Consider the following 10,432-nt stretch of genomic DNA (forward strand, 5'->3'; position numbering starts at 1 on the left):
CACAGCTGCAGTTTCATGTTAGTAGGAATAATGCCCGAGCAGAATTTTTTTACCAATTCTCGCTTTATAACTGTGTCTTGCCAACAAAGTACATCTTTGAATCTCCTCCGTTTCTACAAGGGGAACGACTATTTTTTCCTCCTTCCTTGCGTTAATAATATCCCTAGAGAAGCAAAAGTCCACCAAGAAAAAAAAAATGCATCAACAGAAATCAGCTTGAGGAGCTGAAGACAGAAATTTCCTAACCTGAAAATGAACAATGCCTATCATCCCTTTCCTCTTTTCCTATTGTTTATGAAGACAATATGATTTACTGACTTACTCACAGAATGAAACCAAAATAAAAATGTACTGAAAAAATGCACAGACGATGCCGGGCTTCTGAAATAAATGATTTTTATACATAAAGAAATAAAAAAAAAAATAACAGGCTGCAAGAAAAAAAAAAATTCTTCCAAATGCAACAAGAGCCTAGTCCTCAGGCTTTTAACAGTAAAACTAAGGCAACCCAGCTTCACTGCCTAGGAATAAAATGCCTTTTCAAGACAGTAGCCTGCCTCTTGTGTCACCTCTTCCAACAATACATAGTGTGCTCAAACAGTACTTGGATTTGTAGCACATTAATCCTGCTGTAACCATTGGTGCTAAGAAGGTTTAGCTGACTTCCCATTTAAACTTCAATAACTTATAAAAAGATTGGATGGTCATGGCTTAACCCAACTTCACTGTAATTAAAGGAAAGAGTTTCTTGGTAGCGTTCCTAAATGAAAAACTGCAGCCCTTATTCCGGGGTAATTCCACTTCTTGGTAATCCCATTTTCTGCGCAAACAGTTTACATCCCTCCACGCCACACAGAAAAGGCCCTTCAGCCACAGCTGAAAGAAACGCCACTTCGGCTTTACAACTTTGCCAAATCTTTCAGCGCAAGCAAGCCAAAAACCCTGTGACTCCCCAAATGCACAATAATTTAGCCGTTAAATCCTCACGAGAGAAACCCTGGGAAATAGGAAGAATGGAACGCCATTAAAACCAGCGGAACGAAAGGGAGAGATTCTAGAAATGCCAAAACAGAGGAGAAGGAGGTAAAACAAAAAAACAAAAAAAAAAGAGGTGGGGGGGAGAAATGACCTTGCTATAACACTGAATCCTGTAGTTCACCGATGCTGGACCTCGTCCAGTTTGAAACAAGCCAGGAGCTAAGCAGGAGGAACAGGGGTGCCATTTGGGAAGAGAAGACTTATGCATAAACAGCAAATGAGGAAGACCTTTCCTGAGATTTAACCCTCAACGTATAAACTTGCTGGCTTCAAGCAAGCACCAAAGGAGTTAAGTGCCGAAGGACTGATGCTTAATCAGCTTTGCCCCTTTCCTTCACATGGGATTGGAGTGGGCCTGCACTGGAAGAGCCCAAAGGGCTTAGAACAGCTCAATTTCGCAGGATTCAGTTTTAATCCGTCACCAAGGTGAAGCAGCCTGACTGTGCTACTCAGCAGCAGTCCGGGCACCTGGCGTGCCGTTAGCACCCTCTTCCTTGTCAGCCTCGGCTGCCTGGAGATGGCTGGACAATTCTTGGATGACAGCCACCTTTCCAATTTGATCATTCCTTCTTTTCTCCATAATGAGATCTTCCAGGCTCTGAAACTCGAGCGTGTGACTGCGTTTATCCCCCAGCTGGATCTGCAACCGGTAAGGCTGCTTCCCTATGCGCAGTTCACCCCCAATTTTGAACTCGCGCTTGCCGTAGCGGCACCAGGCGGCAAAACATTCGGAGTTCCTCCAGCTGAGATCCTGGTCTTTGCGACCCACCTGATCCAGGGCGTTCCGCACCACGCTGGCGGGGTTTAGCGGCTTATAGCGGTACAACTGGTTGGCAAGGCGCCCCCGTCGGCCCTGGCTGGCGTCCGTGAGAAAACCGTTCACCACTTCGAGTCTGTGCAGATGGACCACTTGGAAGTCCCCCACGTACACGACCCAGTGAGGATACTGGGCCTGGCCCACAAATTCTATCAGATCGCCAGGTTTGCACCTGTTCAATAGGTTTTCTGGTGTGTAGGTGGTCAAATGGCCCCCACCACCACCACCACCATCCCCCACCTCACCAGACGGTGTGTGGTCACCAGAAAAGCTTTTCTGATAAATGCACTCGTCGCGGTAATAAATGGAGCATTCCACTTCGTGAACTTGCGGGTCATAGGGCTGTGACGCAGGGTGCTCTCCACCAAGCTCTGCGGGGTCCTGCTGAGGCTCTACATCGTCATCATCATTGGAAAATATGTAAGAAACTCCAATTCTGGGACCCTCATCTCTGTCCATGCCGGCTGGGTCAGTCGTGGGAACCTCTCTGTAGTTTAAGTGGGTCAGCTTCTCTACTTGATTCCCCATGCCTGCTGAAAGAGAACCAAAGAGGCATTAGTACAGGTATAAACGAATGAGGAATAAATCAAGTAGATCTCCCTAAGTCAATCTGCTAGCAATCTTCTTGGCAGGCTTCCGTCAACGGCTTACGGTTATCTTCCTACAGTTCTCTGAAGCCAGCTTTTTGATATGGCTTGTAGTCCTGGTGGTCTCTCGACGCTTAAATTTGGGGGGGGGGGAATTCTACAGTCAGCAAGATTCTTCCCGTTTCTGTCTGCTGAAGGTGCAGTGCAGAGTAAGCAATGCCAAATAAGTGTTTTGCAGCTCACTTGGGACTAGCCTTCCTTCACGTTTTTTTTAAAGGCAAATTCATATAGTTGGACCACTTCTCAGTGGCAGCCCTGAAGCAATGTTCTTCCACCTCTCTCCTCAAAGCCACCGTCAGCTTGCTTGAGCCCCACTGCACATATATGTGTCCCAGGGATGCCACTCCGAAGTACCTCGCAAAGGGATCAGTAAGGATCATGCTAGAATAATATATAGCTTGACTATTTTGCTTAATAAAAAGAAGCTGGAGGGGGCAGTATTGAATAGATGAAGAATCTAATTTTCTTTTAACAGGTCCTCTTTTTCAAAGTTGCTGGCTGGGGGGGGGGAGGGAGAAACTTTAAAATGGGGAAACACCTGCAAGCCAAAAAGGCACGTGACTCCTTCCTGCATCCTCAGAGCCCTCTTATTCTGAAGGGCAAGGCAGTATTGCTCAGGCGATACAGACCACATCTGAGCCCACAGTTTCTGTTGCTAAGCAAGACAGTTGTTAAGTGAGTTTTGCCCCATTTTATGAACTTTCTTGCTGCAAGTTGTTAAGGGAATCACTGCAGTTGCTAAGATAGTAACAGGGTTGTTAAGTGACTCTGCCTTCCCCATTGAACTTTCTTGTTAGAAGGTCGCAAAAGAGGATCACATGACTCAGGGACACTGCAACCGTCATCAATGTGAGTCAGTTGCCAAGCGGCTGAAGTTGGACATGACCGTGGGAATGCTGCAATGGTCGTAAGCATGAAAAAAAACAGTCATGGGTCACTTTTTCAGTGCCATTGTAATTTCAAATGGTCGCTAAATGAATTCTTATTAAGTTCAGGACTACCTCTACTGCAGAATAAAAAGTTATGGGGGCCCCGGCCACCATTGCTGTTAATCTAAATTACTAGGCTGTCCAAATCTCTTGAAAGAGATGATTTAGAATATGCAGAAGCTGTACAAAACATCTCCCACCCCCAACAATTATAGCATCTGGGTTTTTGGCCCCTTCCCCTTTCAAACTTGCATAGCTGCTTCAGAATTTGTTTCTGGCTGTCTTTACAAATGACGTGAAATGTGTGGACAGACAAGCAGACACCCACAGCTTCTGAAGCAACTGCAAAAACCTGGAAAAAAGACAACAGACACACACAAAACCCCAGCATTTCTTAACACACAAAAGCACAGACACATTTTCTGATGAGAATAGGGAGGGGAGAACTGGTTCTACCATCCCGCATAAGGAACTTGGAATTCATCTCATTGCAATCCAGATCTTAGGAAAGGTGTTTGGGTTGGGAATGCTTTCCTGGATTTTTATAATGCCGGCCTGGGGCTCTGGAGTTGTGTGTCCACATTGTGGAGTTCATCGTTGGAAGAAAAGAAAAAAAGATAGGATGAAATTCTACGCTTGTTTAGGAACGAGTCCTCTTGAATGCGAAGCACATCTCCTTTCATATCAGCTTTATAATACAACCACAGGGGTCTTTGTTAGCTTCCTCCAGACTCCTATGCCCCATCTGATTGTTTTCTCACTCGTTGTGTGACTAGAACATGGATAAAGTGAATGGGGAGTCCCATGCCCTACATGGCACCTATGCAGCCCATAATATGCCCTCAAAATTCCAGATGTGCTTGTAAATCCACAAGGATAGATGACTCTCTTCTCTGTAATTTTTATCACCTCTCTATAAGCGAGACCAATACAGAAGGGAATAGAGCAGAATAGAATAAAAATAGAACAGAACAGAATAGAATATAGAATAGAATGCAGAATAGAATAGAAAATAGAATAGAATGCAAAACAGAATAGAATGCAGAATAGAACAGAAAATAGAATAGAATAGAATGGAATACTTGGAAGGGACCTTGAAGGTCTTCTAGTCCAACCTCCTGCTCAAGCAGGAAGTCCTATAAAAGTACTCCTTGACTTACAACAGTTTTAGTGACTGTTCAAAGTTATAACAGCACTGAAAAAGTGACTTATGACCGTTTTTCGCACTTGTGACCGTTGCATCATCTCCATAGTCATATAATCAAAATTTCAACACTTGGCAACTGGCTTGTATTTATGACGGTTGCAGCGTCCCGGGGTCATGTTATCCCCTTTTGCGACCTTCTGACAAGCAAAGTCAATGGGGAGGCCAGATTCACTTAAGAACAGTGTTACTAACTTAATAACTGCAGTGATTCACTTAACAACTGTGGCAAGAAAGGTCATAAAATGGGGCACAACTCACTTAACAAACGTCTTGCTCATAAACAGAAATATTGGGCTCGGTTGTGGTCGTAAGTCGAAGACTACCTGTAATATATTCATGCCTGAAATGAGGCCAATAAACATTAGTTTAAAGCCACCTAGATCAGGGGTAGGCAACCTTGGCTCTTTTATGACTCGTGGACTTCAACTCCCAGAATTCCTGAGCCAGCCATGCTGAGGTGAAAGGGAGAGGTTTCCAAGCTGAGCCGTGCTGGCTCAGGAATTCTGGGAGTTGAAGTCCACGAGTCATAAAAGAGCCAAGGTTGCCTACCCCTGCCTAGAGGATTCTCAGCCAAGGTAAAGACTTGGGCCAAGGGTATTTTTGGATCATCATAGTTCTGTCTCCTTCATGCTGCGTGAGAAATGATGAGAGGAGTATTCCCCAAGAACTCTCCTTAGCTACAAATTCATTAGGTGGCAGATATTTTCATATGCAACCTTAGGAGGCAAGGAGCTGCCTTAGGTTAAATCAGAATATCTTGTGCCATCTTAAAGAGGGACACTTCCTCCTAAATAGGAACAAGTTCAAACCTTTTCTAGTTTTGCAGGATTCAGTAATCCCTGACGATTAAAAACTGAAAAAGGAGAATATTTGTAGCTCCAGGATGAAAGGGGGGGGGATCCTTGGTACTCTCTGAGCTTGGTGGTTGTTGTTTTTTTTGCAGACGTTTCATTACCCAAACCAGATAACACCATCAGTGTACCCATCAGGAACCCATGTATCCAAAGCTAGAAAGCCGTAGGTGGTTTTAGCTTTCCTACTACTTGTCCATATATTAGTTCTGAGCATGAACCAGAAATCAGCGAGGGAACCGTTTCATCCTGCTGATGTCTCAATCAAGAACCGCCTTGTAAAATTGATATTTGCAGCCAGCCAGTGGGGAATTTCTTCTTCACAGGAATGCTATCTTTATCAGATGCACTTTTCTCAGGACCTCAGCAAGGGAAAAAAAAAACAAACACAGGCTCAACCCTTCTCTTCCAACCAGCTGCCATCCTCCCATTGATCTCCTCCAGCAGGAGACATTCTCTGCTTTCCTTTTAGAAAACAGAAAAAAAAAGAAAAAAAGCAGCTAAATGTCATGAAGTCCCTGTTCCCTGGCCATTCGTTCGTTGGACACGGCATAAAGGTACACAGCAGCTCTGCCAGTGGAGATTGCCACAGGGACGAGCAAAGGGAGAGACAATGTACACACATCACCTTGGGAGACACAGACAGAGGTGGGGTGGAGGGAGGAGTATTTGTCTGGCAAATAGCAGGAAAGTCTTTAGGGTAAATTGCACGTGGCACGCTGGGAAAGGGAGGGACAGAGGTTGAAACAACAACAGACTTTCCCACCTGTTGATGACAATGAAGCTGCAACAGGCACAACGAGGAAGCTGGAGTAGCTAGAGCTATTACTAGGCAATAGGACAAAGCCAGAGAGAGTCATTTGCCATACAGGAGATGAATGCAAGTAAAAAGTTTGCTGACACCTCACAAGGAAGGCTCTTCTCCGCCTTTCTCAATAGTTTCGCTTTGCCCAGGGGTGGAGGCGTATTTTAAAGTCTTTGCAGCTATTGGTGAAGGCAGCCTAAACTTTACGGGAGATCAGAGAGGAAGGAATAGAGGTGTTGCATGTCCCCACTTCCTCCGAGACGAGCAGGTGCAAAAGGGCCCCCAGCATATGTTTAAGCAAGTCTTTGAGTGGCTCAGCAAGTCACACGGAGCAGGCACCCGAAGGCCGCCTCCACATATATGTAGATATGTATTCTACAAAGGGAAACAATGGTACTTAATGCAGCATATCCTTCAGCTGAGTAGAAAAGTTATAGTAAGTCCTACGGGACTTGGATGTTTAGCAAGTGGGAGAATAGTGAAGCTTTAAATCACCGTCTGGCTGAAAGGCAGAGGTGACCGGCTTTCTGCAAAGAAGAGGATCGAGGCAGAGGAAGTGTATAGTTGCTTGCCTTTTGGCGAGTAAATCCTACAGGCCAGCAGAGATCACACTTTTGAGGAAACATGGTTAGAAGATTGTTAACCAGTTTCCCACACAGTACAAATATGTACCATTAAAATGGAAATGGAAAAACCATTTTCTTCTTTAACAAGAGCATTAAAAGAAGCCATTCTAACATCCTGTTTCTCCCAACTGCCAGCCACTTGTTTTCTGGAAGATGCAGAAACAGGTCAAGATGGTTAAAATAATATGAAGGTGAGAAAACCATAATAAAAAATGACATTTCCATTTAGCCTTATCAGAGCTCTTCCTGCTAATCACCTGTGCTTCCAGCTTGCCACATGTTACCACAACCCTGTGCAGTAGGCCCTTATTAAAGGTTAGTCAATGTTAATCTGGGACAGAGGCCAAGAATAAAGTCAAAGGCCCCGGGATCATCGGAACTCGTGCTAAAGGCCAAAGCAACATTGCAGAATAAAAACTACCAAGTTCGACTGGAAAGACTCACGGTAAGCTTTGTAGCAGCCAGTTTAGTAGTTATGGCACCAGGCTAGAAATCAGCAGATCCTGAGTTCCAGTCCTACCTTGCCTTAACTGTCTGCCTTTGGACCAATCCCCGTCTCTCAGCCCATCTCAGCCCAGCTCACAGGGTGCTTGTGGTGCAAATAGGAAGGGAAGGAATGCTGGAAACGTTCACCACCTTACACTGTTTATGTCCCAATAAAGGGGATATAAATAAACTAACACATCAATAAACCAACACTTGCTTTGAGCCAAAAGCAAAAATTAAGAGGCACATCTGAAGGGGCTTTTGAACAACTGTTTGAAAGAATGGAAGCTCTGCTCCAAAGCTAAACCAGCTTTGCCTACCTCCCTTCTTTTGAAAGGGGGGGGGAGGAAGGACGTTTTATTTACACACACACACACACACACACACACAAGCGATTGCTCGATTCCTCGGCCTTTCATTGACTCCTTGCCGCTGGAAACTTTCTATAAGGGCGACTCCCTCCCTCCCTCTCCTCCCCCCCCCCGCCGTTTTCTCCATCAGCTTCTTCTCTCAGCACCTGGGATCAAAGTATGCGCGGAGGGGGGGGGAAGGAAGGGCTACCTGGCAAGCCCAGGTGAGCCCCACTCACCTGGCCGGCCGCCTCCTCAGAACAAACAAACCGTCGACCAGCCCAGGTGCGCCGGGTTGCTGCCGTCACCTGATCCACTCCCCATACCTGCCCCCGCCTCTCCTCCTCCTCCTCCTCCTCCTCCGTCCTGAGCGGCTGCTTGATGATGGAAGCGGCGGCGCTGGAAACTTACCAGGCGGCGGGGGCTGCTGGGGCTGCGGCCGGGAGGAGAGACCCGGACTCCGGGGAGGGCGAGACGTCGAGCCCAGGGGAGCTGGCTGCTCCTCTTCCCGTCCCCCGTCGGGGGCTTCTTTAGCGGCCGATCGCCGGCAGCCCCGACTTGCCGCTCGCCTCCTTCATGGTCCTGCGGCTGGGGCTCCTCGACCGCTCGTCCCGACCCGCCGGCTTGAGCAACAAGCGAGGGAGACCCGGGGAGGGGGGCGCCGGAGAGAGGCACCCACCCCCGCCGGCTTCCGAGGCGCCCCGCTCGCCCCCCCCTAGCCAGAGGCGCCGGGCTCTGCCGCTGCTCTCGGCTTCTTCCCGGTCGGCGGCGGCGGCGGCGTGCCACGCGCTCCAGCGGCAGAGCCCGGCGGCGCCCGGCGCTTCCTCCGCCGCGTGCCCCGCGCTCGCCGCAGCACCGCTCGCCGCCAGCGGAGGGAGCTTTCCTTCGGGGGCGGGAGGGGAGGAGTTAAATCCGTCCTCCCCCCTCCTTTTAGGGGAGGGGCCTTCGGGCCGAGCCGGTTGGCTGTACCAACCGGCGAGGCCGGGAGCGGCCAACTTTTCTTTCTTTTTTTTTTTAGGCTCGTGTGCCTTTTTTTTTTTTTTAAATGGGGGGGGCGGCGCGGCAGATCGCTTCTCGCCAGGCCTTTTAAGAGGAGAGCTGGCTAAGGCAGGGGTCGTCAACCTTGGCAACTTTAAGACTTGTGGACTTCAACTCCCAGAATTCCTCAGCCAGCTTTGCTTGGCTGAGGAATTCTGGGAATTGAAGTCCACAAATCTTAAAAGTTGCCAAGGTTGAGGACCCCTGGGCTAAGGATTGGCTCCCCGTCCCCCCACCCCNTTTTTTTTTTCGGTGTAGCAGGTTGCCGCGTTCCTTGCTGCGCGTCGTGGGCGTTCTGCCGGTGGCGAGTTGGAGAGCCGAGCGAGGCGGTTTGCCTCCTTCCTCGGTTGCTTGCCGAGCCTGGTTTCGGTGGCTAAGCTGGAGTTCGGGGCTTGGGGGCTCGTGGCTGGTCCGCAGAAGGCCGTTCTGCCCGCTGGCTTGTAGAAACGGCTTCTGCTAACTACTGTAGGTGGTGGGAAACGGACCCTGTCTCTATTTGGGCTGGAGTTGTGGGATAAACAGACTGAGCTTGGTCTAGTGCAGGGGTAGGCCACCTTGGCTCTTTTATGACTCGTGGACTTCAACTCCCAGAATTCCTGAGCCAGCTAAGCTGGCTCAGGAATTCTGGGAGTTGAAGTCCACGAGTCATAAAAGAGCCAAGGTTGACTACTCCCTGGTCTAGTGCAGTGGTGGCGAACCTATAGCACGGGTGCCAGAGGCGGCACTCAGAGCCCTCTCAGTGGGCACGCGCACCGTTGCCCCAGTCCTAGGCCTTCAGCTGGGTTTTATAAAACCTTTTTGCTTTAGGCCTCCGCCGCCATGTACAAAAAAAAAGGTTCAATCAATCAGTCAATTTCAACTTATCGCGGGGAAAAAAAGATCTTGCAAAGTTGGAATTGATTGATTGAACTTTTTAGTCCCACCCAGTCTGCCGTTACCACCGCAGCCACGCCCACCCAATGGGCCACACCCACCCAATGGGCCACACCCACCCAATGGGCCACACCCATCCGGCACCTGACAATGCATAAGTGGGTTTTGGGTTGCAGTTTGGGCACTCGGTCTCTAAAAGGTTCGCCATCACTGGTCTAGTGTTTAAAGCAGGAGGAGACGGAGCAGGGGATGGGGAGTTCTAGTCCCCCCCCCCGCCCTTAAGCATGAAAACTGGCTGGGTGACTTTGGAGGAGTCACCGGGAGGCTGTGAGTTCTAGTCCTGCCTGAGGCATGAAAACTGGCTGGGTGATTTTGGAGCAGTCACGGGGAGGCTGTGAGTTCTAGTCCTGCCTGAGGCATGAAAACTGGCTGGGTGATTTTGGAGCAATCACTGGGAGGCTGTGAGTTCTAGTATTTGCCTGAGGCATGAAAACTGGCTGGGTGACTTTGGAGCAGTCACCGGGAGGCTGTGAGTTCTAGTCCTGCCTGAGGCATGAAAACTGGCTGGGTGATTTTGGAGCGGTCACTGTGAGGCTCTGAGTTCTAGTCCTGCATGAGGCATGAAAACTGGCTGGGTGACTTTGGAGCAATCACTGGGAGGCTGTGAGTTCTAGTCTTTGCCTGAGGCATGAAAACTGGCTGGGTGACTTTGGACCAATCACCGGGAGGCTGTGAGTTCTGGTCCCACCTTAGGCATGAAAACAG

The 10,432-nt window shown here is 48.6% G+C and overlaps 1 protein-coding gene across 1 annotated transcript; it reads right to left on the minus strand.

The window, feature by feature from the left end:
• Window positions 1–1,110: 1,110 nt before the first annotated feature.
• Window positions 1,111–2,383, minus strand: LRATD2 (LRAT domain containing 2). The gene has a single exon (XM_015827324.1). The coding sequence runs from the start codon at window positions 2,381–2,383 to the stop codon at window positions 1,484–1,486; it is 900 nt and encodes a 299-aa protein (XP_015682810.1). The 3' UTR covers window positions 1,111–1,483.
• Between the last annotated feature and the right edge of the window lie 8,049 nt (window positions 2,384–10,432).

The sequence above is a fragment of the Protobothrops mucrosquamatus genome, unplaced genomic scaffold (genome assembly GCF_001527695.2).
Source record: "Protobothrops mucrosquamatus isolate PMUCROS unplaced genomic scaffold, P.Mucros_1.0 scaffold3615, whole genome shotgun sequence".
In the NCBI taxonomy this organism is placed as follows: Eukaryota; Metazoa; Chordata; class Lepidosauria; order Squamata; family Viperidae; genus Protobothrops; species Protobothrops mucrosquamatus.

Excerpts from the sequence above, each read along its gene's own strand:
- LRATD2 (XM_015827324.1), bottom strand. The coding sequence starts at position 2,383 with ATGGGGAATCAAGTAGAGAAGCTGACCCACTTAAACTACAGAGAGGTT.